At 37.3% G+C, this 19,658-nt stretch overlaps 1 protein-coding gene across 5 annotated transcripts in view; it reads left to right on the top strand.

Moving 5' to 3' along the window:
• Nucleotides 1-17,396, top strand: part of ECPAS (Ecm29 proteasome adaptor and scaffold) — a 106,056-nt gene extending 88,660 nt beyond the window's left edge. For all 5 annotated transcript variants that reach the window (XM_057498921.1, XM_057498919.1, XM_057498918.1 and 2 more), the window contains 17 exons: nucleotides 593-640; nucleotides 1,494-1,615; nucleotides 3,045-3,195; nucleotides 4,985-5,050; nucleotides 6,229-6,318; nucleotides 7,402-7,468; nucleotides 8,103-8,194; nucleotides 8,281-8,347; nucleotides 8,579-8,770; nucleotides 9,321-9,529; nucleotides 10,372-10,415; nucleotides 10,510-10,702; nucleotides 12,004-12,142; nucleotides 14,075-14,180; nucleotides 14,419-14,507; nucleotides 16,250-16,321; nucleotides 17,115-17,396. In XM_057498921.1, the coding sequence (XP_057354904.1) occupies nucleotides 593-640; nucleotides 1,494-1,615; nucleotides 3,045-3,195; nucleotides 4,985-5,050; nucleotides 6,229-6,318; nucleotides 7,402-7,468; nucleotides 8,103-8,194; nucleotides 8,281-8,347; nucleotides 8,579-8,770; nucleotides 9,321-9,529; nucleotides 10,372-10,415; nucleotides 10,510-10,702; nucleotides 12,004-12,142; nucleotides 14,075-14,180; nucleotides 14,419-14,507; nucleotides 16,250-16,321; nucleotides 17,115-17,251 (1,884 nt within the window). In that variant the 3' untranslated portion in view covers nucleotides 17,252-17,396. The remainder of the gene's footprint in view (nucleotides 1-592; nucleotides 641-1,493; nucleotides 1,616-3,044; nucleotides 3,196-4,984; nucleotides 5,051-6,228; nucleotides 6,319-7,401; nucleotides 7,469-8,102; nucleotides 8,195-8,280; nucleotides 8,348-8,578; nucleotides 8,771-9,320; nucleotides 9,530-10,371; nucleotides 10,416-10,509; nucleotides 10,703-12,003; nucleotides 12,143-14,074; nucleotides 14,181-14,418; nucleotides 14,508-16,249; nucleotides 16,322-17,114) is intronic.
• The last annotated feature ends 2,262 nt before the right edge of the window (nucleotides 17,397-19,658 follow it).

Raw genomic sequence — 19,658 nt, 5'->3', positions numbered from 1 at the left:
GTAAGGTTTTGGGGGTCTTTAGATCTAAATTGAATTGACTTTTTTTTTAAGTTGGCTGCCACCTTTTCTTCAATAGCAATTTAATTATGCTGTTGATTAGGGACATGACAGTTTTGAAATAATCCAGAATAACTCTACTTGATCAGTTTCATTATTGGTTCAGTCACTCCCAAATGACTTGACCAATTCCTCTGAATTGTTTCCTGGGCAATTTAAATTTGAGATATTTTGTTATCTTACCATTAAAATTAGGCACCTCAGTTTTTCCTTTTTTTCCTCCTTTCATTAGAGATTTTTTAATTCTTCCAGAATCCTCACATAGATCTTTATACATTTGCTTTTATAATATATTCAGTTCCTAAATTATTTTACCTAACAGCTGCATTTTTGTAAGGTCAAATTAGGTCACACTAATTAAAAAATATGACATTGTGATATGTTCCTTGATGGGCAAAGAGCCTAATGAGACACTGTTTTTTACTTGGTACTGAAAGTAGGATTTTTCACCAACCTGAGGCAGTTAAATAGGCGTTATGGGGCAGATGAGAATGAAACTTTAAGTTGCATGATACCATACTTTCCTCATTTTTAGGAATCTGTGCGAAAAGCAGCAGAACTAGCTCTGAAAACTCTAAGCAAGGTACCTAAACTCTTACCTTAAATTGAGGGTGAAGTGGGGCAGGGCTCTTGGTGACTGTGACAACTCACTGTTTGTGGTCTATGAAACACTGAGTTGCAGTGTAATTGGCATAGTGTTATAGTCTACTGTTCTTAACACTGAGTGACAAACTGGGTGTCATTTCAATAGAATTACTAGTGTTTTTAGCAAAGTATATCTGTATCTCTGGTCTCTAACTAGTGAGCTTTTCTGGGCCTTTTACATGAGGTATGACTTTCAGCTTGACCTTGAAGAGCACGTCACTCATTTAGATCAAGCAACATCTGTCTTTCTCTTAGTATTGCTATGTTAATGTTTTAATCTGTTTTTTGTATCTATGAGGTTGGCAAGCTTTTTGAAACTAGTTTCTCTCTTGAACTTGATTTCTTGATATATTAAGGACTTCTACATTCTATCTGTGTAAACCTTGCCTTAGGTTACATTGTTAATAAACAGTAAAACCAGGTTTTAAATCCAGGTTTCTTATTCCAGATTTGTGTTCTTAACAATCTAAAATTCTTGGTAGGCTGCCACCCAAAGTTATTGAGGATGATGATGATGATTATAATACCTTAAGCCTTCTTGGAAGTGCTTGCTTATACATTTTCCCATTTCATCTTCCACTGTTCCCTGTCTCACAAAACTGTTCCCTGTCTCACAAATGAGAAAACCAAAGCTTAGACAGTGAGATGCATTACCAAAGGTTCTCTTTAGGGTCATAAAAAATAGATTAACTTCTTTTCTGTGGATATGGGAGTAGAAAGTATTTTGTTAGATGAAGCCTTTGTTGGGTAAGAGGTTGGTTCCACTAATTTCCCTGCTCTTTGTACGTGAGGTTTGTGTGAAAATGTGTGACCCTGCCAGAGGAGCAGCTGGCCAGAGAACCATCGCTGTCCTCCTGCCTTGCCTTCTGGACAAAGGAATGATGAGCACTGTGACAGAAGTTCGGGCCCTGAGGTGTGAATCAGCTGAGGAAAGGAATGTATCACATCTACTTAGTTTCTAGCCATTTGGTAGAAATTGAGTTTCTTTGAATGTTAGATTTTTGAAGGTATAGAGAAATGAGTTGAGGAGAATCCAGAGGTAACCCAAGAGCATTTGTGAAAAGTTGTTAGTCAGAATATTTTTCTCAGAAACATTCTCATGGGAACCTTGCTTTTGAACAGCTCTCTGCTGTGACATTCTGCCTTGACTTTTTATTGCCGTGGGCCTCAGCCCCCAGCAAGCACATCTTCCTATTATGCCACAAGTTCCTACTGTGCAGCAGCTTGCTGGCTGGTTATTGTGTTTAGTAAGATTTCACAGTTTATTAGGTATAAAATAAATTGTACCATCTGCCACAAAGAAATGTTAAAAAATACACCCACATATTAAAGATATATGGCTATTTTAAGTTAAAATCAATAGGGAAGGATTGTAGTTTGTGTTTTTTTGTCTTTAAACTAAAATGCTATCTAGGAATTTTATCTGTTCCATATTCTACACTCTTAAAACTAGATGAAATTAATAATACCAACAGTATTTCCTACTAATAGTAACATTTCACACTAATAGTAACTAAGTAGTTAATGAGGGAAGATTCTTTTTAGCAGATTCTCCTAACAAAGGCAATGGAATGATAAAATTAGGACGTCACCATTTTGCTGTCCTCAGTAAAATAGTCTAGGTAATGATACTGAGCAGCTTCTAAATCCACCAGTGAAAAGCTGATGGGAAACCTCATAATGGGATGATTCAGACCCACCAAACCTGAACCGTTGGTCACTCTTAACAGCACATCCTGTATATACATCCCGATATGATGGAATATGACACATACAGCACCACCTGTGAAACATCCTTGTTTAAAAAAAATTGAACCTGACCTTGCTTTAGCTTGAAGGTCTGTGCAGGTGACAGAGGAACATGTTAAATAACACCATTAGAATACAATCAATGAGGACAGATAAATTATGAGAAAAAAAGAGGAAGGGCACCATTAAAGAGTAATGAAATGCAATAAATTTCAATGTGCGGGTGAATTGGATCTGATTCCAACAAACCAAGTCTTCAGACATTTGTGAAAAATCAAGGAAATTTGGATATCAAATATGAAAAAAATGATTAATACTTTCTGGGTGTGAAAAAATCATATTTAGATTGTTATAAAGAGTCCTTGTCTCTTAGTGACACATACTGAAGTTTAGTTGGGGATATGCTTCAAAATAATACAGTGTTGGGAAAATTGTGCCTGTGTGTGTAGAGGGTAAGTGCTAAGACCAGGCTCTATAACGAAGAGAATATTTTTCTGAATGCAACAAAAATAAAGAACATCTTAATGTTTAGATTTATAGAGTTTCTTGCCTTTATTAAAAGGACTCAGGGATTGTGTTCTGTGTGTCTGTAGCATTAATACCCTTGTGAAGATCAGCAAAAGTGCAGGAGCCATGTTGAAGCCACATGCACCAAAACTCATCCCAGCTCTGCTGGAATCCTTAAGTGTATTGGAACCCCAAGTTCTCAATTATTTGAGCCTCCGGGCTACAGACCAAGAAAAGGTGAGTTGACAGTACAAACACATTGGTAAGTATTATGGAGGAAGAGCCCTGTTAAGGTACTGAGTACTGAGGTATCTCTGGAGAATACTTACAGTGTCCTTAGGCAAACTCCGTGACTCGAGTGACACTCCTACCACTCTTGAAATAACTCGACTCCTGTAACTAAATGCAGGTTTTTTTTTTTGTTTGTTTGGTTTTTTTTGGTGGGGGAAGCCGGAGAAGGAGGGTGTAGATACTATTTTGTGAATTGGATAAAAACTAGTGCTTCCATTAAAAAAAATGCACTAACACTTAACAGTTTCTGGTACATAAAAAAAATTTTTTTTAGGAATTGGGTCTATATCTTCACAGAGTTTTTCTATAAACCACTTCCACCCTAAAAGTAAAGAAGATTTTTTATAAAGTAAAGAAGTAAAAAGTAAAGTAAAAAAGTAAAGAAGACTTTGGCATAGTCCAAAATTTTTCTGCTTTTCAAATATACTATAATTGCCTAGTTTCTGGTCAGAGTTGTTTTTAAAAAATTACAGATGAAACGTTTATTGTGAAAAATTGTAATAATACAGAAGGGTAGACAGTAATCCTCTAGGAGTCCCCTTTACCCTCCCAGCTGCTGTTTCCTGAGGTACCCTCTATCAATAGTTTTCTGAGTCTTTTATCAAATTCTTTTGTTGTCATTGCCTACAAAACCAAACACACGAATTTAAAAATAGACTGTGAATGTTGTTCTGCAACTTTTTTTATTAGCAGTGTATCATGTCTTTATATAGAGCAATTTCATTCTTTTTAAGGCGTGCATAGTATCCTACAGTGAGGGAATTTTGAATTTTGTCAGATATTTTGTAACATCAAAAATTGTGATTTCTGTTTTCTCCATGCTTTTGCTAGCATTGAATAACAATCTGATGAGCAAGAATCTCATTGTTTTAATTTATAGTTTCCTGTTATTAGTGTTGTCCATTTTCTTTTCGTACTGTGATAGCTTTCTATATTTGCGTGTTTCCATTACATGCTTATTTTTTACTTACTAATGTTTTTACACTTGTCTTCGTTTATAAGGCTATTAAACCTCTGTCATAGAGATTGTAAATGTTTTCTCTCAGGTTATTGTTTGATTTTAACTGCTCAAACTATGCTAGTAATTTTCTTTTCCTTTGTATCTATTATTGCTGTTTCTTTTCTATTCATCATTCTTTCCTTTTTTAATAGACTTGCCCCTCTTAGGTTCCCATAGCATATTTACTAGGTGCTGAGAATTAGGATGAATTCTAGTCCAAACTGCAGCCCTAGGCACGTTACTTCGTATGCCTTCCTTTTTGCATTTATGATGTCTGGATAGTGTTAACTTCTGCAGGGTAATCTTTAGACCAAACTACAATTGTAGATATGAAGGTCCTTTACAAAGTTAAATCAGTAAGTATATAAAATTCTTTATTGCTTGGACACAATTTTTAAAAACCTTCGAAATTTATTTTAGTCTATTCCTTTATTCAGTGGATGGAGAACCTGAGGCTCAGGAAGGCTGTATGAGTTGCTCAAAATCATACTGTTTACCTTCTAATTAGTTAATTTCTATTGTCTGAATTTCTCACCTGCAGTGAGATTCTGCCTCTATAGGTAAATTACCAGGTGTAGGTGAAAAGAAATTAGAGTTACACTTACGTTTGATTTTGCTTTATGTATATATTTTTAAACATTTCCTCTCTTCGGAAGAAAAGCTCATTTAAGGGTATTTGTGTGGGTTATTCTTAATTAATTGAATGTGCTGAGTGCCTTGAATTTGTGTTCTCAGGCTGCGATGGATAGTGCCCGACTCAGTGCTGCCAAATCCTCTCCCATGATGGAAACAATCAACATGGTAAGTGCCTAGTGTAATGAGAAAGTCTGTGTGTGTGTGTTACCTTAGGCAGGAACTCTTCAAAGTCTTTAGGCTATGTTAAATGAAGTACAGATTTAAGGGATGAGTCAATCAGCTGTTGTGACTCCAGTTTTTTCTTAGTACAGTTCTTTTTTACTTTTATATTACTAAGTGGAATAAATAATTTTCCAAATACTGGAATTCATTAGTCCATATTTGTGTTTCGTAGGAGAACAATATGTTAAAAGATCTCTATAAATCTAAATCTGTATCTCTTTTGGCCTGCCTGTTTAGAAAGGTTCAGATAATTGTCTTCCTTTGGGAGGAACCAGGAAGATGTAAGCTTGAGGTATTCAAAAGCATAAAAGGTAGGGAAAGAGAATTGAGCAGTATTGATACATTGTTTCAGTCATAAGAAGAGGTTTTCAGTAAAGAGCTGATTGGCACTGAGGTTCTAGATTGTAAAGTTCCTGGGGTCCTGAAGTCTCTGAAGCTGATTCTGTTGTATGTTCCCTGGAGTGGTTAACTGAGAGCTTGTGAGCTGCTGGAAATTGTTTTGCTAAGCAGATCACAAGACTGAACAAGAGAAGTAGCTAGTTTTTAGTGCTTACTGGGGGACTCTTACCAGAATTTGGTCTCAGGATGTCTCAATTGGATTACTGGGGGAAAAGAAAGCTTAAAGAAATAGGAATAGTTAGCAAACACCTTTTAGATGTGATCATTAATAATAGAATATGTGTCATTGCATTTCTAAAAATATAGCAGATATAGCCAAAAAGTTGATTTTAATAAGATGAGTTATTAGGACAGGCCCTGGTTTAATTTAGGTCTTTTACACTGAACATGGATTGATAAAGAGGAAGTAGGCCCAAGGAAGTCTTTTCTTCTTGGGTAATGATTATTTATTTTCTCCTTTAGCAAGCCAGTTGTTTATTATTTATCTTTTTATTTTCTTTACACTTTAATGTTATGTTTTTTTTTAAATGATGAACACTTTTTCTATTCATAGTACAGTGGTGGGTTTTAACATTGAAATCAGGGCAAAATCAAAACAGCAATTTTTCAACTTAATGTCAAACCCAGTGGGTGCATATTTGACATGGACAGTTTTTAATTGAAGTTTTATACTGACATAATGATTTGCTTAGGTTAACTTTGTATTTATTCTCTTCCAAAAGTGCCTGCAATATCTTGATGTGTCGGTGTTGGGTGAGCTAGTTCCTAGATTATGTGAATTGATCAGAAGTGGTGTGGGTCTTGGAACTAAGGTAAGTAAGTGTTTTTTTTACAAGAAGAATTTGCATCTTCATTAATTTGGGCCAAAAATATAACAGCCATCGTGTTTGAAATTTGTATTTTTTCATAAAACCTAATATTATTTTACATTAACCATTTTGTTTCTGTGGTTGCACTAATAACTTACAACACGTATCTCACTCAGGATATATAACATGTGACTTCTTCAGTAAATCATTTCTTACTTTTTTAGTGGCATCATTTTTGTCCCCTGCTTGCTATGTTCATACTCTCTGGGGCTTTGTTCACTATCAGTTATTAGTGGCCGGTCACATCCAGTTACCAAGGGGTAGTTGTTTTGGGTGGTTTAGCGTTTTTCACAGAGGAGTCAGCAGATGTGTTGATAGGAAAATGTCTTCCTCTCCAAGAACTTGGAGGGATCCCACGCTGCCCCACCTTTAAAAACAAGCAACTCACATGTGTGTCCTCCTGACAGAATTAACACTTGCTTGTATTTAAAAATTTTAGCATTTACAGATCAGGAGAAAGTTAAAAATTGTCCATAAGTGTACCATCCAGAGAGAATTGCTGTTAATATTTTGAAGTATTTCCTTCTAGTCAATTTTCTGGACTGTGTATGTCTTCTACAGTGTCCTCTTTAATGGCTGTATAATATTCTGTTGTGTGACTATAACATCATTTATTTAATCCATCAAGGAACATCTGATTTGTTTTTAACTTTTTTGATGTCAAAGCACTGTGAAGAATGTCTTTGGGTACATCTGGAGCTGTTCCCTTTGGTTTAATATCTAGAACTGGAAATATGAGAACAAGGGTGGACAAGTTGACATCTTTTGCCCTCCTGAAAGATTGTACCAATTTTCCTTCATACTTGCAGAGTATGAAAGCACCTGTCATCCTGTTGGAGGTCTTGGAAACATTCTTTGTGTTACTGATTTAAAAGTAGGAGTTTTCCCCTTTCTAGAGTGAATTCTGCAGGGGCTGTTAGGTTTTATGTATTTCTTATCTTTAAATTTTTGATACCTAAAATAAAGGGTTTGATAGACCGAACTTGTAACCATCAAATTTAGACCTCTGCCTTTGTAACCCTGTAGGGAGGCTGTGCCAGTGTCATTGTGTCTTTAACTACTCAGTGTCCCCAGGACCTAACACCTTACTCAGGTGAGTTTGTCACAATCATACGTGCTAATATTTTGGTATGGCCATGTCTTCTGTGACAAGGTTTTAAAAGGAAAAACAATTCTTTCAGACATGCCTGTGATACTACTGATGGTTTTTCTTTCTTTAAACTCCCCTCTTTACCTGTATCTCTTTGCCAGAGGTGCCAGGATGATCAAGTTAAACAACTTTTCACTGTTGTGTGTTTGACCATTTTGTAGTGGAATAAGGAGGAGAAAGTATCTGCCTCCCCTATAGGATTAGCTTACCATTTACAGCTAGCTTTACATCAGCATTTTTCTTTTCTTAGATTGGCTCCTAGATGGGGCTAATAAACTTCATGTACCTAGTGCTCATTTTTGCAACTTAACCTACAATATGCTAGACACAGATTAATCTTTAATTTACGTCAGGCAAAAGGAAGCAAATGGAGTACGAATGTAACATACAGGGTTCTAATCTTTAATTTACATCAGGCAAAAGGAAGCAAATGGAGTACGAATGTAACATACAGGGTTCTAAACTACCATGGAATAAATCAGGTATTAATTACAAGGTACAGTTTGTTTTGGTTCTGGGAACAAAACAGAACATTTGGTCAACCAAGGATCACATTTTTCTCCTTTACTTCTGATAGGTAAACTTCTGAGCGCTTTGCTTAGTGGTCTGACAGATCGAAACAGTGTAATTCAGAAATCCTGTGCATTTGCTATTGGCCATTTAGTTAGGGTGAGTTGAATTTCTTTAGTTAAAGACATACGATAAATTGGATAATTCTAAAGAAACAACTAGGATTGTTACTGTTTCTTCTTCAGACCTCACGGGATAGCGGCACTGAGAAGCTTCTGCAAAAGCTCAATGGCTGGTATATGGAGAAAGAAGGTACCTTTCTTTTCCTATTTTATATTATTTTTAACTTAAATGTTGGCAGTCTAATGAAACAATACAAATCATGTCTTGCCCTCTGATTTTGTGTACTTTGCTAGGAACATTTGAATTGATTTTACTGATTTGTTTTGCTGTGGTACAAGTTTAGTGTTAGTCTGTTTAGATCAGGTACCCTTAAAAATAATAACTATCATAAAGATGATGGTTTTTCCTTCTTTTCTTTAGAACCCATCTACAAGACCTCTTGTGCTCTGACTGTTCATGCTATTGGGCGGTACAGCCCTGATGTATTGAAGAACCATGCCAAAGAAGTTCTGCCTTTGGCATTTCTAGGCATGCATGAAATTGCTGATGAGGAAAAATCAGAAAAAGAAGAATGCAACTTGTGGACTGAAGTGTGGCAGGAAAATGTACCTGGTTAGTAAGCAGTGCCTGTGAATTAACCTGTTTCTTAAGAAATTCCACACCCGCAATTTTTTACTCATATGTCTTATTCATAAACTCATAACTGTTACTTTCACAGGACCTTAACAACGTGTGTCCCATTCGGCTTTGAGCATGACCCAATTGCTGAGTTCTCAAGTCTGGCACCCAGAACTCTTAGCTTTCCTGTCTTGTTGATGCCCATGCGAGAGAGTAGAAACTCTGCCCAAGCAAAGTCAACCTTTACTTCTGTTAGTTGGGAGTGAATAGTGATTTTATGATGCCTTAGAGTATTACTTTTTTTCACCTTGATACATATTAATGGATGATGCCCATTTGCATGACATCTTCCTGTGGACATAGCCAACTTCATTAAGTCCTACTGTTGTAGTCCCTTTCAGAGAATAGTGTGACGTAACTATTGAGAGTCACTGCTTTAGACTGATGGTCACTGACTTTTTTCAGATGCACTCAAGAAAAATTGGTTAATTTTTTTATGTGTGTGTCACTTAAAAGTTGCTTTAATTTTGCTTTTTTAATCTAGGTTCTTTTGGTGGCATTCGGTTGTACCTGCAGGAGTTGATTACCATTACCCAGAAGGCTTTACAGTCTCAGTCCTGGAAAATGAAGGCCCAAGGTGCAATCGCCATGGCATCAATTGCAAAACAAACCGGCTCCCTCGTACCTCCATATCTGGGAATGATACTGTCTGCATTACTGCAGGGCCTAGCTGGAAGAACATGGGCAGGAAAGGTAAAGGAACCATTCATTCCCAGTTAAACTGAAGGTATCCTTGAATTATGACTTCATCTTCTGTTTTCTATAAAAATTAGAATCTGGTTTTGTGGAATGTCAGATGGACTGCTTTTGTGAACCAGATTTCCTAGCCAATGGGAAGCGTTGGGTAAACTTTGCCTAATTACGTATGATATTGCATCAAAGTAAAACTCACATGTCTTTGAATACCACACAGTAATGCTGGAGATTGATTATTATTTATCCTGCTCAGTTTCCCAAGTTAAGTCTTCAATCAAGTGGTCACCATCTTATACCTACTGACCTCATGAACAGATCAGGATTGGGCATGTGGGAAACTGAGGAATAAGGTGACCTGTGTCTAAGCCTGGGACTGAGGATGCCCACCTCTGGGGCCTGTGAATTAGTAACAGTCTTGTTTTATGTAAGGGTGACAGTAGGATCTTTATAATGAGCACCCCGTGGGGAACATGAGATTGTGGCAGCATACTTGATGTAAAAGCTAACAGTGGCTAGGGCAGTCCTATAAAAGAAGTACTGGGGTAGGAGACATTGTTCTAAGTCCGTGGCTGACCTTTCTGCTTGTGTGACCTTGGGCAAGCCAGCTCTCCAGGCTTTATGAAATGATAAATGGGGATGGAGGCAATGACCCTGCTTCTGTGGTTTGAAACAAAATTCTGTGGATCTGCTTGTTAGACAGTAAAGTGCATTAAAGAAAAGATGACTCTGGCTAATTTTTGTTGTCATAGGTATTAAATATTCCTGAGGTAATTGTAGTCATAGTACAGAGAATGTGACACATATGCTTAATAATATTCACTCATCTTTCAACCCTTTAGGAAGAGTTATTGAAAGCCATTGCCTGTGTGGTGACAGCTTGCAGGTAAATGTTCTTTCAGTGAAGATGCCATTTCTTAAATTGAACGTGAAAGCTGGAGCCTTTGTAACTGTTCTGATGTTTTGTATGGATCCTGTAGTGCAGAGCTAGAAAAGCCTGTGTCCAATCAACCCAGCACAAATGAAATTCTCCAAGCTGTTCTGAAGGAGTGTTGCAAAGAGAATCTCAAATACAAGATTGTGGCGATTGGCTGTGCAGGGGATGTCTTGAAGGCCACCAAAGAAGATCGATTCCAGGAGTTTTCTGAGATTGTCATACCTCTCATCAAGAAGGTAATGACCACTCAGGCCTGGTTTATACTTAAAAAAAAAAAGATTCCTCGGTGTCCTGTTTTCATATTTTGTTAGGACTAGTATAGCTGCAAATAGCAGAAAATCCCCAAATACCATGGCCTCAAACAAGATAGATATATGTCTTTCGTGTGGTGGTTTAGGGATTCTGGCTCTTTTTAGCTCCTTACACTGCCATCACTAGAGTGTGGCCATTGTCTTCTTGGTCTGCAGTGTGTCTGCGTTCTAGGCAGGTGATGGCAGAGGAGATGAAGAAGGGACGAAGGGCCAAAGTAGGCATGTCACTTGTCTCTTGAGATTTCCTGGAAGCTGCTGCTTGGCCTCTTGACTTTGTCCCATTGGCCAGTGTGTGGCCAGATAGCCACAGCTGGCTGAAGATAAGGCTAGGAAAAGTAGTCTTCATTCCAGGCATCCATTTGCCTTCCATGGGAGAAGGTAGAGAGTGGATGTGTCTGTTTGTTTTTTAAAAACAAAGCAAAAAGATGAGTTTTTATGGCAAGGGTTTCACCCTGCAAGCTGGGAATCTCAAGGCTGCAAGAGCAGTGAGTTCCAGAGAGCAGATGTTGGAGTGAATGCACCGTCTCTGTCATAATTCTATCAGTGTGTCACTGTTAATTGCCTCTGTCATATATTAGGGGACTTTGATTAAAAAAAGACTGGTTTCATTTGGAAAATGAAGTACTTGTTTAAAGGCTGGGCACTCGTTCAGAGAAAGAATGGTATGGTTTACTTATACTTATTTTTTATGTGTGAAACTCAAGATATTTGAAATCGCATTCTTGTGTTGCTAATTTGCAGTTTTTTAGGTAAAAGGGCTTTTAAAATAATTTCTGTTACATATTTAGTAACAGTGTATGGATTTGAGAGACTTACATTCGAAATTGATGACATCATCAGCTATCTGGATGAGTCATTTCTCAGCCTGTTTTCCTATCTTAGTAAGAAAGAGTTTGGATCTAGAGGATTACCCAGTCCTATCTTTAATTCTATGATTCTACTGTAAATCTTGCTATATTGTGCTCACGGTACTACATACACAGTATTTTTTTTTAACCTTTGCTTACAGATTCCTTTAATGGACTTCCTCAATTTATTAGAGAGGTCTTGTATTTCTATTTCTGTTCCAAATCCTTTTTACAAATAGGAAAACTTGTGGTAGAATTTAGCATTAAATTCTTGGTTATCATCTCCTGCTCTGTCACCTGATTGTTTTAATAGTATATCTGTAACTTTGAAGGAATAAAGAAATTAAATTTGCTTTCCTTTTCTTTTGCATGTTCTAGAACTCACCTGAAAGCATTGGAGTCCAGACAACCAAAAATGAAGATGAGAATGAGAAGGAAAAGGAACTCCAGCTGGAGTCTCTGCTGGGCTCCTTTGAGAGCCTGGGCAAAGCCTGGCCCCGAAATGTGGAGACCCAACGTAAGCACCCAAACCTGCATGGAGAAATAACTGTAACCAGAGGTTCCTCAATGAGAGCAAAGGTGTTCTGTGTAACAGCTCATAGTTACTGTTTCTTTTAGAGCCTGCCTGATTAATAGTTAGAATTATCCAATATAAATTTTACTTCTGTCAGATAATCTCATTGACTATTGTATGAATTTGCTAGGGCTGTGAAAACAAAGTACCACAGACTGGATGGTTTAAACAGCAGAAACTTATTTTCTCGTGGTTCTGGAGGCTGGAAGTCTGAGGTCAGGGTGTTGGCAGTTTTGGTTTCTTCTGAGGCCTCTCTCCTTGCTTGTAAATGCCACTTGTGTCTCTGTGTCCTAATCTCTTCTCACAAGGACCAGTCATTTTGGGTTAGGGCCCACTATAGTTGCCTCTTTAAAGACCCTGTCTCCCAGTACAGTCATATTCTGAGGTACTAAGGGTTAGGACCTCAACCTATGAATTTGGGGGACTTAATCCAGCCCACAACAACCATGATACATTTTATGCAGATAGATTGATTCTAATAGAATTCTGTTACTCTTTATAAGGCCCTATTCTGAGGAATCCGCAGAATTTATTAGTGGGGTCTCTTCATCTCTAAATTAATGGCTTTGTTACCAAACCTTCAATAAAGAAGGGAAATCTCTGTTTCACTGAGAAACTCCTAACTTTTTGAGAGATTTTCAGAACTGAACATGTTCTTTCCAAAGAATTAAGTAAATGAAAGTAAACCTTTATCGTTGGATTACATAGCGGTTTGTCAGGAGTCTGTTGACAGGCCTTAAACTTCGGACATGCTACTCCTGTTTGCCTTGTGTTGGTCCCTGCAGTGCATCCTGCTGAACATCTCATTATAGATTATACATGATTGGTGAGGTCCAAAATCAGACCTAAGACTGTCATTGAGCCTTGCCATCCTTGGTGTGAACTTGAAAACGTGTAATTGCTGTGTGTAAGAAGGGTTTTCCAAAAGATGCAGATTTGTAAAATGGTCTTATTTCTTGGTTATTATGTATGGACTGTAGTGGAAATCTGCTAATTTGACCCTGCTAGGACTACTAATTTCTGCTTGATAGGTGGAAAAAGTTGAAGTAGGGAATACAGAAAGTAGATGACACATACACAAAGCAGTTTATTTTAGTATAAGGCATAGAAATATACATTCATTTGCCAGTTACTGACAGGCAGGCCAAGACCTTTGAGAATTTAACTATTCCACTTTGGCTATTCATACACATCTTACTCATAATGTATCATCTACAATTTCTGGTTTTTGTTTATTTATAGTGGAGAAAGAAGTTACAGTCTCTTACAAGGCAGTTCAAGTGCAGAGTTCTTCTAGATTTTTGCCCCCACCCAGCTTTACATATATGAACTGCACTAAATTATACAGCACTTAAAAAACAACCAGTTTGTTTTTATACCCCTGTTTCATCAGTGAGCATATTAATCATATAATTACAGTAACAAATGCGGTTGGCATAGCAGGTTTGGGGTAAAGCAGTGTTGACTCTTGGTAAGCCTGTGTGTGCAGAAGTTTGTGAGTGTCCAGAGAGGAGCTCCAGCCTCAGATTACTGCTTTCTGGCTGTCATTCAGGGTGTTTTGGATGGAAAAGGGAGTGTGGTTAAGATTTTATATCAGTTCCTTGGGAGGACAGTATTGCCTTGAACATTTATGAACAGTTATATAGAACCTTTGTGGGGGATATTTCTGATCAGGGGAATTTGTTTGGGAGTTGGGAGTGTTTTATTGAGATGTCATGGCTTTAATTAAAGGCATTTGTTTTGTTTTTTTCCTCTTTCTCTCTTTCTCTGTCCCTCTATCTCTCTTCTTGTCTCTCTGTCCCCTGTCTGTCGCTCATTTGCTCTGTCTCTCCTTCACACTCTGTCCTCCTGTGTCCCATTCTGTCTTTTTTCCAGGTTGTTATCGTCAGGAGCTGTGCAAATTGATGTGTGAACGGCTAAAACTCAGCACGTGGAAAGTGCAGCTAGGAGTCCTGCAGTCAATGAATGCCTTTTTTCAGGGGTAACTTGCTTGATAGTTTAATAATTTATTTTGCCTTTCCCCTTCCCAATTTCTATATGTATATATATATAAGTGTATATCACATTGATATATATAATCAGTGGAATTTTTCAGATTTTAAAACTAAAAAGTTGAAGTGCTGTCATAAAGTGATACCTGGAAATAGAAATCGTTTGTGTCAGGTTTTGGAATGTTTCTTAATAACTAGCATTTAAATCTTGCTTTCTGACTTGGATAGATTAATGCTTTTGGAAGAAGAACATGCAGATCCTGAGGCTTTGGCTGAAATTCTCCTTGAAACTTGTAAATCAATCACATATTCTTTAGGTGAGTGTGATAAACTGACACTGATAAGGAGTCCTATCTAATTTTAAAGCTCAAGGTGCTAAGCTTCAGATATTCCCCACTTTGTGCTAGGATCTCAGTTTATGGAACAACTCCTGAACTCTCCTGTTGGATATACTCAATATATATCCTCAAATTGGAATATATTAATCTGGAGCTGTAATTTGGATTTAACACCTAGGTTAGAGAAAGCTTTGTGATAAGTACTTTGTAAAAAGTTTTATTTGGAAAGTTGCAGTACTAATACATATAGGATCTATAGATCCTTGACTCAGTCACCTGTGAATGTTTTGCCCCATTTACTTTTATCATTTATCCTTGTATATACGTATTTTTCCTAAACCTTTGAAAGTGCATAACCAGCATAGTTAACAAACTTGATGCAGTATTTTATATTAGATTTTTACCATTTACGTTCTAGGCTTTCAGTTGACTCGGTAATGTTCTTTATGGAATATCTTTGCTCCCCTTCTTGAATGACTTCAGTCCTTGATTATTTATTGGATTTATTTGTCATATCTTTTTGGTCTCCTCTAATCTGGAACACTTCCTCAGCCTTTGTCTTATATGGCAATGACAATTTTAAAGAAAAAGTTCCTCCCTCCCCACCCCCCACCTTTTTTTTTTTTTTTTTGAATTAGGCTGTTTCTCATTTGGTGTTTGTTGATGTTTCCTTGAGGTTAGAGCCAGGTAATGAATTCCCAGCTGGGATACTCCATAAGTGATGTTGTGTCCTCTCACATCCAGAGGCACACTGTCCATCTGCTCTCATTGGCAATGTTAGTTTTGATTACCTGGTAAAGGTAGTACTCAATATTCTCTTCTGTATAGTTACTGTTTTTCCCCCTTGTGGCTAACAAGCAGCCTGTGGGAACACACTTGAAGACTGTTCATTTAACCTACTCCTCTTCAAAATTGCACCTGATAAGCAGTCTGGGAGAAGATGCTCCCTCCCTGTCTTTTTATCTGTTACCAGTATTGATTCATAGATTCCCTTTTCTCCCCCATTTGGTTTAAATTTAATTATTTTCCGTAATTGGTCGCTCCAGTTATCCCAGATTTGGCCAGTGGAACCGTCTTCAGGCTGACTGCTGGGTCCTGTTGGCAGGCCAACATCTTTCTCCCGGCACTCCCTCGCCTCCAGCATAGCAGGGTGGCAGAGGCTCATTGGTGCTCTTCTTGCCTGGGTTTGGGCGTGTGTTATTGTTTTCAGTAGACAAGTTCACTGTGAACTAGATGCCGTGTCTAGAGCAGACACCAAGGAAGCATATTTCAGTTGTAATCCATGGATAGCGACCTGGCAGCTAAGAAACTAGTCTTTGTAGGTCCCTGCCAGGTGTCCCTGAGTTGGCTTTAGCCCTGGGTTGTGTAATGTTCTTTGGTAAAATGAGGAGATCATGCAAACTTAAAGACCTTTCTTAGGTATCATGTAAAGATGACTTTGTGTTTGAGATAGTGTCATTTGATTTCCCACTTCCAAATATTGCCATTTGTTATGCTGATTTTGGTATATTTGTTGACAGTTTTTTGTTTTGTTAAGTAAGGGATGTGGACACATTTTGAGTATTTGTTGATAATAAGCAAAGGGAAGCTTAAGAACAGGTGTATCTTTCCTTGAATTTATAATTGGTGAACTTCTTTTTTTCAGTAACACTAAGTTAATCTTGGAGGTTCTGTTTGTAAGGCATATAAAACAAACATGAATTATATCATTTTCTTTTTAGAAAATAAGACCTACTCATCTGTGAGAACAGAAGCTTTATCTGTAATAGAATTACTGCTTAAAAAACTTGAAGGTGAGTTCTTGATAATTCTGATTGGGGGATCATAAAGCCAGGATACTTTATGGCATATGTTTTAGGAGTTTTTTAATTTTGTTTTTATTTTTAATAAGCATATACTCTAAAATACAAATTAAAATATATATACCTGTAAGTGGAATATACAAAGTCAATATCTTTAAACTTTATTAAGTATTTAAATTTGATAATCTATTTTTTATACATTTAATGTATTATGAAGCTATCATTATCTCAAAATAATAAAGTTTTTGTTGCTATTATGATTCCTGATTTAATCTCAGTTAATTATAGCACTCAGTTGATATGGTTGACGTAGTGTAGCTCACTGTACACACACGTTTCTGAAACTTTCAGTATGCATATAGTTCTCTAATGTTTCCCTTAAAGGAATAATGAAATGTCATCTGTTCAAACTGACATTGCCATTACAAAATTTATTCAAGATTTTTTTACTGAGCATATCTTATAAAGAGGCTTTTTTGTTACTGTGTGCCTTGCCTGGATACTTCGTACTTCCTTCTTTGCTTCAGCATCCCTAGATTCTTTGTGCCACCAAACTGGAGGCAGAGGATAAAACTCCCTGATATGCTCTCAGCTGACTGTCAGTAATTAGGTTATGAGATATGATCTCTTGAACCTGTGATGATTGTATACTGAATTATTATCAAGTAGTTGCTTGTCATTTATTTTGGGGATAGGCTATATGGAAGAAACGTGGAAATAATTGTTTGTTTTTTGCTTGCTTGTTCTGTAAGGATTCTTCTTGCTTCTTTCTCTTTCCATTCAGAATCTAAACAGTGGAAAAGTTTGACATCTGAATGCAGAGTGCTCCTCATTGAGTCATTAGCCACTATGGAGACAGACAGCAGACCTGAGCTGCAGGAGAAAGCATCGTTACTGAAGAAAACACTTGAAAATCTGTAATGAAGTAGAAGGGGAAGAAACAAACAAGTGCCATGTTCTTCAGGGGTTGAAATGGCGGTATTCTTTGAAAACCAAGTGGGGAAAAGTAAAGATTAATCTGTAGCATGCATCATTCCTTGGCTGAAATAAAAAAAAATGCCTTAAATTTTGTTCCTTTTTAGCTTTATTTTACTTGATGTTTTTGAAGTATCGGGCTGAGTGAGCTTAATGGAACCTTGGATGTCTGAAAGGTGGTTGTAGGTGAAGCTAGTAGAAATAGTTTTAAAAGACTTAGAGTTATTAAAGGAATAGACAAAGTTGCAGAGGTAGCTGGATAAAAATCTTAGACTGTCCAAATTAAATAAAGTTGCTTTAGAAAGGAACTCTATAAATCACTTAGTTTAGCTCCCTTGTTTTACACCTAAAGAAATAGGCTACGAGATAACAGAGCTTCCTTTCTGGGGCCTGTGCACAAGTGCAGTATATGTGTTTGATGATTTACCAGGATACTTTCTTTTAGAAGCTGCTGCCAATCAGTGCTAATCCTGGGCTACCTGAGAACTTCGCAAGATGAGGTGCGTACAGGAGTCCTTGAACCAGAACTGAGCTGACCCATTATCTAAGCACCATTTGATTCTTGACATTCAGAAGCTGCATTGTCTTGTCATTTGTTTAGATGACTGGTTTTTAGAAGAAGATTAGCATCTTTATAGGTTGAGAGGGAAAATTTGGTCTCTACGTAGTAATTCTGATCATCCTTTTACGGGCAGCTAAAGGTAGGTTAGTACAAGATTGCTTATTCTGTATTTGTGGTTGCGTATTTTGTAAAACCCAAACCAACAACAAAATTGAGACTGCTTTGGTTTTAGACTATTTATAATCTCAAAACTGTAAAGACAACTTAAAATGTGCCACCCACTTTAATGCTAACAGGATGGATATAGATCACCATATTTATAGAATACTGTATATATTTAATTAGCCATCTGGGAATAACATGATACCACTCAAAGTAAATCAATGTAGCTAGAGATTTTCCCTCTCCTTATACTGCTCAGTGCCCTTGCCTGTGGGTGTAGGGTAAGGGAAAAAAAGAAATCCAATATAAGTGTTATGGCAGACTGGTAATTCTCTAGCTCACCTTGGATTCCAAGCACAAAACTGGTTTATACTCAGTACTAACCCCTTACTGAGATTAACACCAGGGTGGGAGCACCATGTTTATTTGGTGGTCTCTACTGACCAATGTAATTCAAACTCTCTTGATTGTGAACTTTTTAGGCCATGACTCAACAGCGTGTGTGTGTGTGTGCGCGTGTGCATGTGCATGTGTGAATGAATATAAAATCTTTAACTGAAATAACTGTTTTGTAAAATAATATGTATCAATAGACTTTGATCCCATCCCCCAAGCCTCCTACTGTTTTAAATGCTCTTCAGACCCACTAAATCCACTTTCTTACTCATAAACGGGTTGCATTCACAGTTTGAACACTGCCATAGATGGTGCATAAACTTGGCTATCTATGCTGTGCTGTGGAAACGGGGTTTACAAATGAAAATTTAAGTGTTTATTACCGAAACATCCTTTTAGCGGATACTATGTACAATTATGAGTTTTAGTAGCATCATGAAATTTAAGGAAACTGTCTTACATTTCCACTTGAGAATGGCTTTTGCTTGGGGAAAAATCAACTTTGGGTGTTTTTCAGAAAGTCCATGGGCTGTAGGACACGGTGTCTTCGGGTCAGTACATCCCCCTCTGCTCAGTGCCCCCCTCTGCTCAGTGCCCTCTGACTTTGATTTCCGTAACTGGGATGCCTTCCTTGGCAAGAATGCAGTATAGGTCAGGTCTTTTCAGGAACTGAGAGTCTAAGGGCAGGAACAGTGCTCTAGCACATGTCAAGTGTTAAAATTCCATCAAATTTATGCTTTTAAAACTTTTTATTACTTTATACTGGGAATTTTCCATGGTGCTGAGAGTGGTGCTAAGATACTTGAACCTTAGTGCTTAGTGTTATTGAGTTATTTTAGCTTTCTAAAGACATTTCTAATTTATACCCTTAATGCCTTCCTCTTGACCTGTCATTTGCACAATTAGTACTGCTAAATCATGGTCTCCCGGTGCAGCTTGTGTTTGGTGTGCATGTGCGCACGTATTTATTTAAATGGGTTAGTAACTGAAAGTTTGCCAATGTGGAATGTTGATGCTGGTGAACAAATGGCAAAAGGACCCTTGTATGTTTGTCTCTTTGGCCTTCATTTTCCAAAGCTATCTGGAACAGATTTTTATTTTTTTCCCCAGTGCTACTTGTCATATAGAAGCAACTGCTTTACAGTCTAATTACTGAATTCCTTATTCCTGGAATTAGTATATTAGATATATCTTAGCAAATTTATTTATACATAAAAAGGAGGTACCTGAAGT

The sequence above is a fragment of the Manis pentadactyla genome, chromosome 3 (genome assembly GCF_030020395.1).
Source record: "Manis pentadactyla isolate mManPen7 chromosome 3, mManPen7.hap1, whole genome shotgun sequence".
Classification (NCBI taxonomy): domain Eukaryota; kingdom Metazoa; phylum Chordata; class Mammalia; order Pholidota; family Manidae; genus Manis; species Manis pentadactyla.
Note: the sequence above shows the minus strand (reverse complement) of the source record. Positions and strands in the feature narration are given on the sequence as shown.